Consider the following 20,177-nt stretch of genomic DNA (forward strand, 5'->3'; position numbering starts at 1 on the left):
GCCACTATCATTAATTAACCTTTTAGATTTTTCCGAGATTTTACGTAATATATACGTACTGACCTAAAATGACTAATGCAAATCACTTTCAATTATCTCCACTATATGGTATTAAGATTCCATACATATATTTGTAAAAAAAAAAAAAAATAAGGCAGTTACTAACAATAAAATACCCTCAGTGATTTTGGGTCATTCTGCACAACAATGGAAGGCATAATATTTTGGTAATAGATTTACTCTGCAATTGAATCTTGTAGTTCGAGAAAAAAAAACAAAAAAAAAAACACGTTTGTTTGAGCTTCACTAAATACCCCAGTCACTGAGGGACCTGTATGTGAAGAGCTGCTTGAACAAAAAACGACAATTTATCTTATAGTACCCGTATCATGATAAAAACACTTCGAAAGTAGTGACTCAGTGTCGTTTTACGTACCTTATCTTAAGAGGCGACACTGCTTCTGACCCAGGGCAGTGGACAAGGTGCAGGGATGACCCGTCATCCAGGAGGTGCTAAGATAAGAGGGAGGGTGGAGGGATGTGGAGTGTATTCAGGGAAGGAATGGGTGGAAATTATTTTATGCCTTTTCCTTTTTGTCTACCTCCCTTGTAAGCGGGAAAAAGCCTTGGTATATGTATGTATGTACCTTAAGAGGAGATGACAGTCCCTTCATTAACCTGTTTTGTTTCTGTTCAATGACTGATGCACTATGGAAACCACGATAACCATCTCGACTGGATGGCTTGAGCTGTGGGCTTGGAAACGGCGAAGACAAATTGTCCACTGCATAACGGAACGTGACGAAGCATTTCGAAACGCCTTACTGACCACAGTTCGGGCTTCTGGAAAGGCTTATTGGACCAGCAATTTTGTATTAAATTCCCATTACTGGAAATATAGATCCTAAATATCCCCATGTGGTCATGTGCCAATCCCAGAGGACCTGGGGGTATTATATCCTTAGGGGTCCCCCATAGGAGCCCATATACATTAGATAAATTGATAATTTTCCTGTTGTTATAGGATTATAAACTACTAAAAAATATATTGATCTAATGAAACAGAAAACAGTGTTAAAAACACATACCAGTATTCCAGTAAAATCCGCTTATGGGACAATTTTGTCAATATGGATACCTATTATGCACTATGAACTGTCTTGAACCTAGGCAACAGGTTACATACAGATTCAGGATTAATCAGGATATCAGGGTTCCAGCACTGGGCTTACGACGGCACTAGTGTGTACACAGGAATCTGAGAGCAGAATAAAAAATCTAAAAAAAAATGTAGAGGAAAATTTAAAGAGTTTGTAAATCATAAGACACCATCATAAAAAATTAACAAAACTGTAACAAATATTACCGTAATAATATTTCTGTCTATATTTATATGAACCTCTATATTCAACAGTTTTATTGACGATTCTTGCCATGTGGAAAAATTGAGACACTTCTTTGGGGTCCAAGGAAACTTTTAAATTTCTGCTCCCTCTGCACTTTGGTCGCCAGCATAAAGTGGTTTGGATGAGGAATAAAAGACGATCAAGTAACTGCCATTTATTACTCCACGACCATGAAGTGTATAATACAGTGAAGCGGGTGCTCGATGTCTTAAACGAGTGTGTAGGTCCTGTATACGGCGTCACCGGCTGCCCGCATCATGTCCAACCAATGTTCCCGCCCTTGCTCGCTGACCGACGCTCCCAAACCGACCAAGGCGCAGCCAAGCACGCGCCGACCGCCGCCCTCTGAAAGACCGTTGCAACTAGAGATTACTCTCAGACGTGGGGAGTGGGTAGGTTCCTCTTGGTTACACTAAACTAATGTAAATTAATGTATTAGGAAAATATATTCTGTTGCTCGCTTGCCGAGCGGGTTAAAGCGTCACTACTTGCGGCAGAGGTCGAGGTGACGGTAGCTCGAACCCTGCCGACAGCGAGTTGGACCAGGGGCATGGTTCAATAAATTCCACGCTACAAAGTCCTCTGGAAGGGGCACAACCCTACCCTCATGATAGGGGGAGTTTGCGACGTTAAGCCGAATATGTGAGTGTGTACACACACACACACACACATATATATATATATATATTATATATATATATATTATATAATATATTATATATATATTATACATATATATATATATATATATATATATATATATATATACATATATACATCAGTACCTTTACAATTTCATTATCATGACTCAGGTGGTGTGAAAATTAATTCTACAAGTCACTAATACGTCCAACCCAATAATGGTTACCTGGACAGATAAAGGACATTTGTATTATTAGGTTCCTTAACTGAGCGCAGAAACATCGGGAACACAAAATCTTTCCACGACAGTGTGCGTAAGACAGATCGCACACCGACGCAACAGCTGCATGAAACCGATCACACACACACAAACATCTCCCCGCACCCCACATACATGCATACACATTCACAAATATACACACAAATACTTGCACACACACGCACACACACTGTTATGCCCCGCGACCGGTCTCATGCAACTGGTTGCGTCGGTATGTGAGCTACCTAACTCGTGCGAAACACATGTTTATGTATGCAGCCCGCGTACGTGTAGTGTACGTGCGTACAAGTGTGTATGTACCTGCTTGTATTTACTTCATTGTAATGTACAAGTGAGGTTCGCGGCCTTTGTCTCTCCATCGATTAAAATTAGCCTCAAATACGTTTTTTTTTTATCAGAATTTTTCCTCTTTCAGGTAAAGTACGCATATTTGTACGAAAAACAGATTTTTGATATCCTTCGATATAATTTTTTTTCATTTCCCCATTACCTCGTGTCGGTCTTTCATAACCTAAGCAAATTCTCTCACTAATACGAACACAACAATTACGTCACGACATGTGTGTTTGTTTGTTTATGTGTGTGTTTACATCTGCGTGTGTGCGTATATGTGTGATTGCGCGCGTGCGTTCATACGTGCATTCATGTACGTACATATGAATGCATTTTGTGTGTTTATTTGTGTATGCATACGTGCGTATGTGTAATTACTAGCGTACGTGTGTGTTTGTGTATGTGCATATGGATACATGCGTGTGTCTGTGTGTGAGCGTGCGTGCATGTTTGTATATTTGTATGCTTATGTGTGTATGTGTGTGCCTGTGTGTGTGTATGTGTGTACATATGATTACGTGCGTGGGTGCATGTGTCATTGCGTGTTTGCACGGTTGTACGTGGGCTGTAAATGCTATTTGAAACAGCGCCCGCAACAGCAAGACATAAGGTAAGGGATGCAGAGCTACTTTTGGACTGTCTGCGAACTCCTATCTACCTACTTCATCACGTCTGGACCGAGACAAATTTTGCTGCTTTTGTTCTCGACAAAACTTATCGAAGATAACCGAACCGACTGTGTCGGGTTGGCAAGATCTATTGTACATACTCAGCTGATCGCTTATAGTTTTTATTGTGTTGATATGCATGTTAAAGTTATAATTATGAAGGATAGAATTTTAATACTATTCAGTACATAACATCAGAGTAAGTTGGTTGGAGATTTTTATCTTTTTTATCTTTTATCTCTCAATTTAATTTCTTCTTATCTACCTTTGATGCATGTTAGCTACAATTGGACGTTTCTCAACCTTGATGAAATATGCGGGCAGGACACAAAATGCAATATCAAATGTTCCAGAAAGTAAATTCTATGAACTCGCATGCACTTGACAACCAGGGTTCCCCGGAACCCAAAGGTTCCGCAAAAGGTCCCTAAGGGTTCCGCGAGAACAAGTGAGATAAGGTAATGCACTTTTGATATTTTATTTTATTTCATTACGTAATATAATTAAACACGCACGACATATTCTTGGTTATTGTAATAATGTAATTTAGACATCATCCTATCTAACCTATTATTACGATGAAAATAAAATGAAAAAGATATGGTATATGCGGGTTTTTTTCTGCGCAGGGGTTCCTTGAGACATGCAATTTATTTTAAAGGTTACGCAAAGGCAAAAAGGTTGAGAAACGCTGCTCTAGAGGCTGCCACCAGATGGGATGACGGTTGCGTCGGTTTTATGTTTGAGTTACGTATAGCACCGTGTAACCAGCAGTAGGACAGTCTGTTGTCGATAGGCCTATAGGGCCCTGCCTCCGTACATCGACAATTTACTTATTTATCTATTTTATTCTATTTATTTATTTATTATTATTATTTGGAGGGGCATTACGGAACGCCAACACAGAGTGGTGGATGTCTGGAACAAATTGGACAAAACAATAGTGTGCGCAAACACCATACAAGAATTTAAGAACAAACTGGATGTTGCAAGATACAAAGACTGTCACCACGAGCATAGCTCCCCTTGCCGTATAATACAACTAGGTAAATACACGGACGTGTAACCACAACTTCACCTGTTTTGCTCTTGTCGCGGACGCTGAGGACGGTGTAGATCTCGCCCAGGTCGTCGCCGAGTTCCAGGCTGAGGTCCTCCTCCATGGTGATGCAGGAGACTCGAGGATAAGCTCGAGTTCGACGCCACGTGACGATATCGTTCGAGCGGTAGACGGTGAGCTTGCAGTAAATGCTCTCTGAAACAGTCCCCCAACAGCAAAACATAAGTATGCACAACTACCTTTGGATTGTCTGCGAACTCCTACTGACCTATTCGCTACCAAGAGTGTTAACATAAGATTATAAGAATGGAGGAGAATGCAAGAGACCATAAGGCCTACACTAGGCAGTTCCATGTCCCTTATCACCTGTTGTCCCTAGGGGTGAGTCACGATATTGAAGAGATTAATGTAATTTGTCTGGAATTCCATGACCAAGAATAAGTCCGCGTGTGGAACCAAAGCACCCCGAGCTGCCTAAGATTTCTTCTTTATAAGATCACTCTCTATGAAATTAGGGAAAAAAGAGATACACACGCATGTATACACACATACGTGCACACACACACACACACACATATATATATATATATAAATATATATATATATATATATATATATATATATATATAAAACATCTATTATTGACTGTGGTATTAGTTGTGATTTATGAATATGTAACTACATTTTTCATCAGTGATATACATATATATATATAAATAGTTTAGAGATTCGCGAAATTGAGAGCAGCGAGGGATTTAAAGGTTAAACCAAATGCTACTAGGTTCTCTACACTTCCTACTTCTCTTTGCACTCGTGTAACGTTTTATTCATCCACATTCTATTCATTCTTTTCAATCTTTCATTATATCTCCCTCCACTTTCCCTCTCTCTGTCCTCATGCACTCTACTGTCTTTTTCCTTTCCCCTATCCCATTCCATTTTTTTTTCTTCCCTTTACTATGATCTTCGTTGGCTTGCTTCTTAAAGTCCCTTTCCTCCTTCTCTTTCCCGCCTACTCTTTTCCTTGACCATCTCGACATCCTTCTTGTGTCTGTCTGGCTCACTCCATAAACCGACGTGTTCAGGATTGTGAAAGAGGGGACGACAGATGGCGGGGACCCACGCCCAGGCCCGCGGCGCGTCGCGGGGCGTCTGGTCCTCCCACGGTCTTCTTACCTGTGCCATTCGGGTCCGCGTGGGACGGGAGCCGCAGATGGGTCAGGCGGTGCACGGTGTAGGTAAGCAGCGCCTGGTCCGCGTCCCACTTCAAGCTGAGCGTCACTTCGCCTGTCACGTCAGTCTCCTTCGGTTGGAGAAAGAAAAACAAAAACGAGTCACACCATCGACAGCATATCAGACACAATCAGTTGACATGTTATCTCGAAGGTCATAAAGTCTATTGGTAATGGGTATGATGACCTTGCAGCGCGGGAGGAGCAGGGTTGTCTCACCTGCTGGTCAGGCGCTGTGTCCTGCAGGTTGCGGGTAACGAGCCCCGTGTCCAGGGTTCTAGTCAGGCCGGCGCGGACGCCGACAGTCGCCAAAGGGACCACTGCATATCCCACAACCACCCGGCGCCCGAGTCGATCCAGCTGCGGCAAGAAAAGAACGACCAGCTTCATTACAGAGGAACCACCTGCTGCGGGACAAGGGTCCCCCGGGAGAAAGGGAGTGGGGGGTGGGGTGGGGTTCACGGGAGATTTCATGGGCGTGAGAGTTCCAGTACCGTCGTGTTAGCGGGCATGGTTACCTGGAAACGCGCATTTCAGAGCTCCTAAATGTCGCGGTGACCTGTGTAGATTCGGTGGTAAAATCCAAGAGATTTTGAGTTTGGAGCTGATAGGGGAAAAGGAGGAAAACTCGACTCGACCTGCGTTTCCGCCTCGTCTGTTGGTGTAACTAAAATCTACAAAGTGTACCACGGGATTGCTGAATCTAACCAAATAATTGCGTGTGTGTGTGTGTGTGTGTGTGTGTGTGTGCAACGAACCAGGATGTTTAAAATGCGCTAAAAACAGGTACATACATACATATACCAAGGCTTTTTCCCCCTTCCAAGGGAGGTACAGTAACTAATTTTAACCATAAAGCTAACTGAACTATGATGGTTAAGGATAAAGACCTTTGGTACGGAACGTCAGGAAACGCTGGTCTACGACCAAAAAGTTTCCGAAATGAAATCAGTCTTACTTAACAAATTTCGGGTCAGTGAAAACCAAACCTGAATGGTTAAAGTTTCCAATATATCACCGTACATAATAGATAAATAGAATATTCAGTCGAACTTTAAGGACTATGAGAGTACAAGTTCGATTCTCAATAAAAATCTGTGATCTGAATAATTTATACAATCACAAGGCTATGACGAGTCACGTACAAAATCACATTTGTTGGAACCCGGCCGAAAATATGTTCAGCATAATAAATGCTCCCTGACTCAGGGAAGATTCTTTCGCCGCTCTAACACATCAAGCTAAGCCTGATGAAGACTTTTGTTGAGGTGATGAGACTAAGCCGGCCATCAAGTTTGATTTAGTTTAACGTCGTGAACTTCCCCTATCAGGAGGCTCGGACGGTGCCCCTTACAGAGGACTTCGCAGCGTGGAATTTAATGAACCATGCCCTTGGTCCAACTCGCTGGCGGCAGATTTCCAATCGCCCTCACTTCGATCTCCGCTGCAAGCAGCGACGTTCTGACCCGCTCAGCCAGCGAGCCATCAAGTACTTCCTCGAAAAGCTCCTGAGGAGTGTTTGTCAAATGCGAGGAGTCCTAGTTTGTTCCATATAGCAAAAAACTGTCCTGGAAGGCTTGCGAAGGATTGGCAACGAACTTTCTTGGGAATAAGAAGGCATATATCCACAGGGTGTCCAAAGAGTCTGAACACAAAGGAAATATTATTAACTTATAACTAACTTACTTGGTCACGTGGAATGGCTTCCTCGTTCACCAGACCTTAGCCCACTTGACTTCTCTTTCTGCGGCGTGCTAAAGGGGAAGGGTGGAGTCAATGAAAGTTAAAAGATACGAGACACCTAAGGGAAAATCTTGCGTCCAGACTTTAGGTACACTCCGCATAAGGAATTAATGAACTTGCACAAGGCGTGCAGAAGCTTAAGCTGCGCCATTCCACTCAAAATACATTCTCCACATTCTTTCCTGTATTTATCCCAAGCCTGGTTGATAAAATATACGAAAGGCTGAAAAAATGGGACTCCTCACAATGGAAGAGCGAAGAAATGTGATATGGTTATGGTATTTAGTTATTAAAAAAAAAAAAAAAAAAAAAAAAAAAAAAAAAAAAAAAAGAGGCTGGGGATCTGATGAAAGGTCAACAAGAGGTTATGAAGAATTAAAAGATGTTAGGGAGTATATTGATATATGTGATATATCAAAGGTAATAACCAAAACACTCATTGCATTTACTTGCACGATGTTTGTGAGTGACTACGTATTTCGGGGTTCAATGTATTGCAATTCAAAAATATGTAGTCTAGTTTTGTTGCTAAAACCTGGAGTACACAAGAACAATAGGCAGTAGCAAAAGAGTGAGACAGCCACCAGGGTTAAGATTTACAATTTAGAGGAGACGTACGACCTAGTTAGAGCGTCGCTACTTGCAACGGGGGTCGAGGTGGCAGCAGTTCGAATCCTGCCACCAGCAAGTTGGACCTAGGGGGAGTTCGCGACGTTGAACCAAATAATCATCACGAATTATGTGATGGTGTCAATTCTCACGTCTATATTGGTCACAGAACAACCGTTTTTCGCGCAGATATTTCATTGGGAAGACGAAGATTATGTGTTCATGACCACCAGCACCTTCAGCATTGGTCACTGGGAGATTCTGTGCCTGTGAAATCCATCCTCTGACTGCAAGAATTCGCCTCTGTTTTCGTTGCCTTTCCAGATGAGCCGCCACGTCATGTCGGTTAGTTTTCTCAAATTCTTACGATCGATCTTTTTTTTCAACTAAAAGTGTATCAAAGTTCACGTACAGTATTGCAGGAATAACAGCTTCATCCACGGCCGCATAGTGTGCGATCATTTGAAGTGCTGTTTGTGCAACTTGTTAAACTGACAGCTTGTGAGCACTGAAAATAAGTTCTGTTTACCAGTAATATCGCCACCACTTCGTTTTTTTGACATCTTAAAAAAACTACCAAAGCAATTTCGTTCGCGTGGTAAGAGATTATATTAATTTTTGAATAACACATTGTTTGCATTTCATGAATTGTATAATATTAATTCTGTCTTTGGAAAAAAGAAAACTTTCCTGTAGTCAAGGAGATTATGGGCACGTCTGGGAAACGATCAAAGGCGAGGTTACGTCAAAGGTTAAGTAAGGGCAAGGTAGGGTAGGTTAGGTCAGACTAGGTTAGTGTTAGGCGTACCAGAATCATCTCAACCCTTTAGGGTGTGTGTGTGTGTGTGTGTGTGTGTGTGTGTGTGTGTGTGTGTGTGTGTGTGTGTGTGTGTGTGTGTGTGAGAGAGAGAGAGAGAGAGAGAGAGAGAGAGAGATTCTCCACGGCCTTGGACGTGCTTGACTCATGATCGACAGCTATTACCCTCTCGAATGAGAACTTAGGAGTTATACATGGCCTGATCTATGGGTCATGCTGTGACCTTACACACACCAAATTCTTTGCCCACTAAAGTTGTAGTGCCGGCAGTATTGTGATACTTTTCATCCCTGAGCGGGGATTCGAATCATACTGCTAAGTTAACAGTTGAGCTCAGCACCACTACGCCAGCAAGCCGGTGTGTGTATGTGTGTGTGTGTGTAAAAAACCCTGCTTGAGTCATGGTATTGCATGTAAGAATGCCTCAAGTTGGTGGAGGCTTGGTTGTTGTGGGTGAAGCAGGTGGGACAGAAAGCGACATTATATATATATATATATATATATATATATATATATATATATATATATATATATATATATATATACACATACATGCATATACCAAAGGCTTTTACCCCTTACAAGGGAGGTAGCCAAAAAACAAAGGCATAAAAACCACTCCCACCCATTCCATCCCCAACATATTCCACTCCCCTTCACACTCTCTCTTATCTTGGCAACTCCTGAATGACGGGCCATCCCTGCATCTTGTCCACTGCCCTGGGTCAGAAGCAGTGTCGCAAGACACAGCGCGCGCACACACACACACACAGAGAGAGAGAGAGAGAGCGCATGGATCAGCCAATCAAGTGATCCCCCGAATCCTGCGTGACATACGAAAGGGAAGAAGCGAACAATAAAACGTTTTTTGTTTCCTTGTTTCTACATTTTCCCTCTATCTTCTACGTCTCTGTCCCAGTGTTAACCAGTCCAGAGAGAGAGGGTTTCTTGCGATTATGTCTGCCCTCGATTCTCGCTACCCACGCAATGGTTCAACGATGTACTTCATATCCAACATCTGGCAGCCGTCTGACAGAGTTGGAGACGTTGAGACCTGATGCGCATGCGTATTTAAGTCGTTGCGTGCCGATATAATAAACTAGAGCATTTCTGTAGTCTGATAATTAACCATTACTAGGTCATGTATCCACAATATTATATTCATGTACAATAAAATATTTGGGAACAAGAGTAAGATTATTGACTGTAAGGATGTATTTTCAAATAAGATAATGCGGGAAAGTGGCCTGGGTGTAGTGGACGACCTTAGTATACATCATTTTATATTAGCTCATGGTGTTTGTATTCTTCCTCCATTGTGATTCATAATTTTATCGGAGGGGGGCGTGTCTAGTGAAGCTCACCTTGGTAGGAGTGAGTGAGTGGGGGTAGGGAAAGTGATTTAGGTGATTGATAGTTATTCTACCCACTAGGCCGCTTCGACGTCCTCTTCCTTCCCCAACTTCGCAGTCGAGAGTCGACTCGATACTCCTAGGGTCCAAGCTGACTGGGTTTCTCAAGTGGGAATATAATAGACAGCAAATGAAATTATACTAAAGGATGGTCCGAATGTCTTGTTACCCCTACCAATAGAGGTAAAAGTAATACAGTAATACAAAATACATGTCCTTGATTCAGTTTATTTACTGTAAGAACAACAGAACTAAATAAGATCACTGGAACAATATGTTCCCATCGTAGTACTGTCATCCTCGGAGGAGCTGGTTTGCCGAATCTTTCAGTGACGTCATGTCGCACAGACACCATGCTCTTGCCTGAATACACACGCTCGTGTGCCCATACACTTACAAGCAGCCTGAATCCAGGACATGTATTTTGTATTACTGTAATACTACCTCTATTGGTAGGGGTAGTAAGACATTCGGGCCACTATATAGACTGGCAAAAATAATGCTACATCTTACGTTCCTCTTAAAACGTTCGGTTTCCGTTATATTATCTATTATTAACATAGGACTATTCTATCGGGAAACATGTTAGATTTAGCATAGTATATATTTGGTAATCCAGTCGACAGTTCGTCCTTTGGATCTCTGACGCGCGCGGCGGGTGACTCATTATCGACTGCGCACGCGCGCGCGTTCAAACACCAGGTGTGCCACAGGCAGTGTCCTTGATTGTGTTCTCCTTTTCATCCCCGCTCGTGATACAGATGTTCGTGTATACGTGTGTGTGTGTTATGTATTTATGCGTGTACGTATGTATGTAGGTGTGTGTAAGTGTGTAGATCATGAATATTTTCGGCAACGATTGGTAGCCGGTAGCGAGACGCGGTCTCGGAGGCAAAGTTCAATCAACAAAACAAACGACTTGCAGGCGCTTGAACGATTGAGAACACAAGTTCATGTGACTATATATTAACTAATTCATTCATTCGCTTGTTTATCCATTCATTCATTTATCATTTTTTTTTGTAGGGTTTTGACTGGGGTAAAAAATCTAAGTTTTCATTTAGTAGACACTTTCAAGGGTCAACGAACGACAAATGCGTCCTAGTATGCGACAGTTCTGCGAAAATTACGAAACGCACTGGTTCCGCAAAAGAGGTGATCAGATAAAATTCACAACAGAGCTCCTTTCAGTAAGATAACGGACCCACTCTTTCCTCACGTCTTGTGAGGTCGGACCAGCGGCAATTTGGTTGGAAAATGATTATTCATACTGTCTCCAGTCTTTACTTTGTTTCTTCTGATTTCTTTATATTCCAAAAGAAAACCTTCATGGTATACATCTTACATTCGTCGATAATTATAAGTTTAGCCTTGGAAACTATAAACTCTAGTACTGGTTTTGAGGTAGGAATATCGTTGGGTAGATTGTATTGATCTAGACAGAATATCCTGAAAAAATCAGATTCGAAATATCTCAGTTTCGTTATATACTTTTTTCAGGATTTTTTTCGAGGAACCATCTGTTCAAACAGAACGCACAAGCGCACACACGCCTACACATATGTATACGCTGCTATTTCATATTCATATGCATTAATGTGTGTGTGTTCACTCCTGTCGGGCATATGCACCGTCTTCGCTTCCTTCCTTCTTTCTCTTTTTCATCTTTAGTCATAAGTTATGACTCATAACGTTTCGGGGTTTTTACCTTACCAACTTAGGTTTCATTTCGTTCTGTTATTATATTTTGTTCTTTTTATTTCACTGTTCAATGTGATATACTACACCCGACATTTTTTTTCTTTCTATTTTTAATTTTGGAATAATTAGACCAGGAAACATCGACCGTGGCAGGTAGCAAGGAAAGAGGGTCATAAATTTCAGACTTAGATTATTGGAATGCTGATCTTTCTACGAAGTGTAATTCTAGAGATTCTAAAATCTACATCATCAACAGACCACGCTTCTAACGCCACAGTTCAAATCAACCCCGGAAATAAATGATAATTATTTTGAGACAGGCGGATTTGTACACGGAAGGAGGGGTAGACACTGGATAAGGGTGCTACAGGGTGGAACAAAAGTCGAGAGCCACAGCATCAGAATGTGTACTCCCGTTCTTCTCGTTGAGTCTAGTTTGTGTTTGTGTGTTCTTGTGTGTGCGTGTGCATATGTGCTCATGTGTGTGCGTGTGTGTATGTGTGCTCGTGTGTGTGCGTATGTGTGTTCATGTGTGTATGTGTGCTCGTGTGTTTGTGTGTCCGTGTGTATATGTGCTCATGTGTGCGCGTGTGTGTATGTGTGCTCGTGTGTGTGCGTATGTGTGTTCATGTGTGTATGTGTGCTCGTGTGTGTATGTGCTCGTGTGTGTGCGTGTGTTTGTGTGTCCGTGTGTATATGTGTTCGTGTGGGTATGTGTGCTCTTGTGTGTGCGTGTGTATATGTGTTCGTGTTTGTGCGTGTGTATATGTGTATATGTACTCGTGTGTGTGCGTATGTGTATATGTACTCGTGTGTGTGCGTATGTGTATATGTACTCGTGTGTGTGTGTTTGTAATTACCTAATTTATTTTCCTTACTGTAAAATATTGTAAAATTATAACAAGACTGGAACTATACTCATGGAGTCCCGTCTCTACATCTCCGTTTATCAAACTTTGCTTTAAGTTTATTTATGTTGTCCACAAAAACTATTTCTTTTAATTTGTTCCACAAATTATTGCATTTATGCGTAAAGGCTATATTTCAACATCCTTGAAGCGATTCGTCTTCTTCAGCTTTTTACTGCACCCTCTTGATGTTCTTGCGTGTCATGGTATAAGATCTGTCTAATTCTTTTTCTGCACAAATTTTTTAACCGATCTAAAGAGATATATCACATTACCTCTTTCTCTTCTTCTTTCCCGGTTGATCTAATTTCTCCTAAGTTTTGTCAGCTAAGCAAAGGATCATTCTAGGCTAGAGCCTTTATTAGTACGAACATAAGAACATAAGAATGAAGGAGATTGCAAGAGACCATAAGGCCTATACTAGGCAGCTCCGTATTCATCACCACCTGTCATCCCCATCCATAAAGTTGTCTAATCGTTTCTTAAAACAATTGATAGTTTCAGCACTTACTACATGGTTACTATACTAGGCAGCTCCGTATTCGTCACCACCTGTCATCCCCATCCATAAAGTTGTCTAATCGTTTCATAAAACAACTGATAGTTTCAGCACTTACTACATGGTTACTAAGTTTATTCCATTCGTCGACCTACCTATTAGTAAACCAATTCTTGCCTATTTCCTTTTTAAATCTAAATTTGTCCAGTTTTTAACCATTACTGCGAGTCCTGCCCTGTTGTTTTACGACGTTTCTCTTGTTAGAGAGGAGGTGATGTGCAGACAGTGGAAGAAGAACAACTCCATCAGAACAGAAGAAATTGGCGTCTTTTTGCACATCTGGAACACTGACAGGCGATACGACTAACAGGAATTTGGTGAGAAGTGAGAAGGTGAGACAGCTTTAAGTACATGATAGACATGATAGGCTTGTCGGAGGTTACCAATTACGTACAAATAATTCTAGTTGCCACCCTTCGTGTTTTTCTTATATACTTCTTTTTGTGTGGTGGTTACATCACTGCTGCGTATTCCAATCTTGGGAGGATAAGGTTTCCAACCAGTATAATAGAATGCTGCTGTTTTATGCTCGTCAACATTTTCCGTTTCTCCTGTTATAGTATAAACGTTTGTCTTCTTCTTCCTCTTTTTTTCATTCTTATTTTTCTTGTTCTTCCTCCTCCTCGCCAACATCTTTCATCTCGCCTGTTATAGTATAAATACTTTTCTTCTTCTTCTTCTTCTTTCTTTTTTCTTATTTTTTCTTCTTCTTCCTCCTCCTCCTATTCTTCTTGAGACTGATAATCCATTACCAAGACTCCCAAATCTTTTTTCTCTTTTTACATCTCCCATTACATAATTCTATGACGGTCTCCACTTTTGTCCATAAAAAAATAATCTTCATCTTCCACCTTTTGTCTCCCTGTGTAATCCTTATTTAGGTTTTCTTGTGGGGGTTCAATGTCATCCTCACTTTTTACTCGTTTCATGATTTTGGCGTCGTCAGCGAATGAGTCAGCATAATGTTTGCGTGTGAGTGTGTGTGTGTGTGTGTGTGTGTGTGTGTGCATACGTATGCGTGTGTATGTATGTATGCGTATGTGTGCGTACGTGTACGCACGTGTGCTGCAGTTTCCGTCATGCGTGTATGAGTATGTTTGTGTGCGTAAGTGTACGTGTGTGTGCGTGTATATGTACGTGTATACGTGCGTATGAATGTGTGCGTGCGCGCGCGTGTATGCCGCAGTTTCCACGTGTTCATGCACAGATACGCTCACGCCTTTCCTTTGGGGGCCCCTACCGTAACTCGGTTGGTATGTCGCGGGTCTGGTAACCGCGCGGTGAAATCGGTGTCTGTTCGAATCCTGACCGCGCTGCAGAGGATAGGAAGGACATCTTCTCTGGGTAATGGACCCCCGACAGCTGTACATTTCGGATCTGATGTGAATTGGGCATCACTATGCGATGCATCAGGTTCCTCTGGGTATCGTCACTACAGTAGCATCCCCGGGTTCATTAGAGAGAGAGGGAGAGAGGGAGAGAGAGAGAGAGAGAGAGAGCGCTCACGCACGGGTCCGCGCATGTGATCGCCGTGGGCTTCCATGGCAAAAGCGGTTTGCGTGTGTAGGCGACAAAGTGACTAAGTGCTCCGTGGGTGTACCAATTATGGTTTTGTAGGTTTGGGTGTGTCTGCTGTCTTCGTAAGGAAATGCTCATGGGGGGTATGTGACGTTGGTATCTGGCAGTAGTTTTCCTTATATTCAGACTGACGTCAAGCAGTCTCACCCACACGGACGTTCCAAAACGAAAGAATTTATTATTATTATTATTTATTTTTTCTGTACTGGAGTGCAGTTATCTTTTCATAATGTTTGCAGCCAGGGTATTTTGTTCATCCCCGTGGGAACAGACCTCCCACCTCCCGTCGGTGCTGAAGAAGTGAAAATGTTGTTACTGAATAAATAGCCTTCTGCTCGGTGCAATCGTTAGCCTACCACAACCAATAGCGGATGACACGCATCCTACTACCTAGCATCATATTTGGGTAAACGCGTTGGTACGTTCGGTAAAAGGTATCAGCCTTGTACTCTGCAGCTCGAAGGAAAACTGCCACGTAAAAAAAGTGCTCTAGACAATTGTTTGCCGATTATCATTGAGCCATGAACGATCATCGTTGAGCGATAATCGCTTCCAAAACGTACCTTAACCAATTCAACTCCGATGACAAGATGTCTTGTCATTTGGTCAAATAAAACAAAAAATCATAAAACACCAAAATGTTTGATCAAACACCAGAAAAGTATGTCGTCAGTCCTCGCTTCGCTCGCGAGCGAAGCAAGGACTGACGTCATACTTTTCTGGTGTTTGATCAAACATTTTGGTGTTTTATGATTTTTTGTTTTATTTGACCAAATGACAAGACATCTTGTCATCGGAGTTTAATGGGTTAAGTGCAAAAACAATTTCCGAGGACTCTGGCCAAAGGGCTCCAGTATCGTGAAGAGGGAATCCAGAACCCTCCCTATAAAAAAAAAAAAAAAAAAAAAAAAAAAAAATCCCTTTCTTATCAAAGTGAGAACCTTATAATATCCCTGAAAGGCTTTGTTAACATAATCCCCATCTTGTACGAATATCTACATTCTAAATACCGCCAAAGAAAATTCCTGCATGGGAGTAAATCCCCTCCCCCCTATCCGCTGCCACGTCAACGAATGCGAAACAATGCATGACTCAACAGACCCCCCAACCTTTCTGGAAACCCTGGATCCACCCTCGACTTCCATAAAGGTGTATACGGGAACCGCCGCAGAGATATATTCTGTTCTTCGTGCGTCAGATGCCGTCGTCGTCGTGTCTGTGTTGTGTAACAAGATGGAAGGTTCGCCCAGTCTTCTTTGATCGAGGTCGCGCATGGCTCATGCCAAGACAAAAGTTTCCAGAATATTCTTTTATCACTCTCCTACCCGCACACACGTTTCCCTCTCCAAGCTAAGCTTTATTTAATCATTTAGCTGAGTGGGGAGAGCCCCTCAGCTGAATAAACCAGACTGGCAACAGCAAGAACAAGTGTTTGACCCGTGATGATTAGCGGAAAGGTTTATTGAAATCTATTTGAACTTGTCTCTATGCAATGGGGTTGGGGATCTCCCTAGTGTCAAACTAGGCCAAGTCGTGACTCGTTCCATTTATTTATGTATTTTTTTTTTTTTTTGTTATTTACATTATTATAGTTTTTATTTATTTTATTATTTTTTTTTTTTCGCATCCGACCTACATATGGACCAAAAGGTCTCCTGTCGGCATGCTCCGCCTTTGTATTCCTTTGTAAAGTGAATTGACAACATCAGAAATGATGAAATTTTCACACTGAATACGAATCGGAGAAGAAATTGCGGTTTCAAGCTGTCAGGACGTAGAATCAATTTGGAAGTGGGTAGAAACAACTTCGCCAATCGTGTAGTCAATGAATGGAATAAACTTCTTGCAGAGACAGTGCAATGTTGTACGGTTCGAAGTTTTAAGATTCATTTAGAGAAACACTTAAGCAATAGGTTATGATGTCTGCCAATTGTTTGTTTCGCTTGTTTATTATTTTTTCATTTAACGAGCTATCTTCCTTAAGCGCCTGACCTAGTTATGGACCAAAAGGTCTCCTGTCGTTATGTTTTTCTTTGCAAACTTTGTGTATATATATATATATATATATATATATATATACATACATATATATATATATATATACATACATATATATATACATACATATATATATATATACATATATATATATACATACATATGTATATATATACATACATATATATATACATACATATGTATATATATACATACATATATATATATATATATATATATATATGTATATATATACCTTTGCAAGGCTTATTTTCTTTTTTAAAACTAGTTTATTTCTCTCGGCTCTGAAATTGAATTTAGCTGTGCAACCTACCATTCTATGGTCACTACCTATGTTGACTTTATTTACTACCGTAACATTGCTAACGCTTTTGCTCTCATCTCCTAATATGAAGTCTATTTCGTTCTTTGTTGTTCCATTTGGACTTCTCCACGTCCATTTACGACCTACACGCTTTTGAAAGAAAGTGTTCATTATCCTCATATTGTAGTTTTATGCAAAGTTTACTAATATCTCGCCTCTGTCATTTTTTTACCTACTCCAAACTTCCCAATGCACGTCTATATATATATATATATATATATATATATATATATACATATATATATATATATACATATATATATATATATACATATATATATTATACATCTTGCCGGGATCTCACGCGCTGGCGCCGGTTCTACCACCGCTTAGGGGTGGAAATGGATGGGGCAAAGCATAAAATGTTCACACTGGCACATCCCTTAGAACTCACAGTGGTGACATTGTGGACCCTCCATTCCACTCCAAACCCATCAGATAAACACCCGAAGTCCTATTTTCTCAAGATACTAACACGTTTTATGAAGCAAGCCGCACCTGGTGGGAAAAAAAAAAAAAAAAAAAAAAAAAAAAAAAAAAAAATTCCATAATTCGAAGACACTGTAGTATTAAATTCTGCTAACAGATGGCGCATTGATCTCCATTTCCTTGCCATGCTACCAATGTATCTGATCAAATGTTTCGTAATGGAAATGTTACTGAAATTAAGGTCAGCATCACCTGCCATTTTTCATCAGTGGAGGAAACATGCGAGGTCTCATGAATGTACAGCAGGTTTTGCACAAACAGATGGCATGAGTAACACAGATGTTACGTTCACATCTCATTATATCTCGCAGCCTTTGCTATATAACACTTGAAATCAAAGAATAAAATAAAATAAAATAAAATATGATTAATTAAATTGCAATAAAATAAAATATGATAAAATAAGATCGAATGCTATGAATAAAATGAAATACAACAAAACGAAACAGGCTTTATATCATAAACTAAAACAAAATAAATTCAAATTAAGACACACAAGGTAAAATACATCTAAAATAATACATGGAGTAAAACGGAACAAACTACGCATCACAAATTAAATTAAAGTAAATAAATTTAGGAAATAGAAAAAAAAACGTTAATATATAAAAGGAAAGGTACAAGATACACCAGAGCAGGAAATACGCAGAAGTTAAGATGTTGACAATACTGAATGCCACGGCATGTTGATGCAAGTCATGGAGGCTTAATTTGGTCTTGGTCGTTCATGGTCACATAACACACACACACACACACACACACACAAAATACACACATGGCCCGACGGCAGAGTGGCACCATTCGCGAAAGCTAATCCAGCAGTCCTAGTTCGATTCTCGCCCAGGTCTGAAATGATTTTAGCATCGATGCACTGCAAGCCGGGAATCCAACTCTCGTGGGCAAAGAATTGTTTGTTTGTTTGTTTGTTTGTGTGTGTGTTTGTGTGTGTGTGTTAAGGTCATATATGAGCTGAGCCCTCAATCAGGAGAGTGATAGCTGTTGATCACGAGTCTAAAACATGATCTAAGACAATGGTGAATCATACACACACTTATCTTTGTGAGCAGCCTGTATTTCTCTTCCGATATTTTGTTACCAGGATTTTTGGGCGACAGTTGTCCACAACTAAAACCTCTAGATCCTTTTCTTCTTTGCTTTAGTAACTATTTAATTTCTCGTTGTACATCACGGCAGTCCCTTCTTACTTCTATAGGTCTCCAAAATTTCGTATTTTTGCATTAAATTCAATTCTTCACTTCCAGTTCTAATCATAAATATTGCTGAAACTTTCCTGTAGCAATTTGGAATCTTCTTCATGTTTTACGCCTTTCATGATCTTGGCAAATAATTTGGCGTAACTATTTGTTCCATCTATCATGACGTTAACTTATATTACGAATTTTACTGGTGCCAGAAGAGAGCCCTGGTGGACTCCACTTGTCACTTCTCTCCAATCCAATACCATTCTTCATTTCTGTTTTCATAAATCTTCCTTTCAGGATGCGCGCAGGCCGAGCGGGTTAGAGCGTCGATGGTTGCGGCGGAGGTCGAGATGACGGTAGTTCGAACTCTGCCGCCAGCGAGTTGGACCAAGGGCATAGTTAATTAAATTCCACGTTACAAAATCCTCTGTAAGGGGCACAGCCCTAGCCTCCTGATAGGAGTTCATGACGTAAACTCAAATCATCATCGTCGTAGGAGAGAGGCCAAACGCAGAGTATGGGATACCAATATATTTAACGTTTTCGCCCAGCAGGGCAGCGAAACGTTAAATATATTGGATCCCATACTCTGTGTTTGGCCTCTCTCCTACAGTGCTGTTGCAGTCGTTGCTGCTTTTTACTCATCATCGTCGTCTTTTAGGAAAGCCTTCACTCATTCCAGAAAGCTTCGTCTATATCTTCCAATAACCTTTAACTTCTACGTTAAGCTTTTGTGAAGTGCCTTATTTAAAACTTTCTTTAGACCCAAATACACACAGTTCACCCCACCACATCTAAGTGTTTCAAGTTTCACATCCAAACTTTGATGTTATTCTAGCTACTAAACCTCTTACTGTTATATCGTTACTCTGTTGTACCTTTATTGTTTCAATTTGTTTTGCTGTTTTTCCTTGTTTTGTTGTTACATAATATTTCCTTATTGTCTTTCACATCCTTTATATTTCTGGATAATTCCTTTAATATTTCATTCATTCAGTCTAGCCTAGTCATATTTTTCCAGTTTCTCAATTTTTACTTCGTTACAACACACATTAAATGATAAATTTCGCTTTCCTGATTTACATCTCGTTGTAGTTCGTCTGTGCTACCAACTCCATTATGGTCATCTTGAGCTGAAATTGCGCCAGTGAGCGT

The 20,177-nt window shown here is 40.7% G+C and overlaps 1 protein-coding gene across 4 annotated transcripts in view; it reads right to left on the minus strand.

Annotated features, from left to right (window-relative positions):
- Window positions 1–1,547: 1,547 nt before the first annotated feature.
- LOC143040407 (uncharacterized) overlaps window positions 1,548–20,177 on the minus strand; it is a 42,728-nt gene continuing 24,098 nt past the window's right edge. For all 4 annotated transcript variants that reach the window (XM_076211483.1, XM_076211473.1, XM_076211494.1 and 1 more), the window contains exons 7-10: window positions 5,841–5,981; window positions 5,566–5,692; window positions 4,408–4,584; window positions 1,548–1,751 (exon numbers count right to left, since the gene is read on the minus strand). In XM_076211483.1, coding sequence (XP_076067598.1) covers window positions 1,615–1,751; window positions 4,408–4,584; window positions 5,566–5,692; window positions 5,841–5,981 — 582 coding nt within the window. In that variant the 3' untranslated portion in view covers window positions 1,548–1,614. The remainder of the gene's footprint in view (window positions 1,752–4,407; window positions 4,585–5,565; window positions 5,693–5,840; window positions 5,982–20,177) is intronic.

The sequence above is a fragment of the Oratosquilla oratoria genome, chromosome 2 (genome assembly GCF_046742065.1).
Source record: "Oratosquilla oratoria isolate Oo_2021 chromosome 2, ASM4674206v1, whole genome shotgun sequence".
NCBI classification, from domain to species: domain Eukaryota; kingdom Metazoa; phylum Arthropoda; class Malacostraca; order Stomatopoda; family Squillidae; genus Oratosquilla; species Oratosquilla oratoria.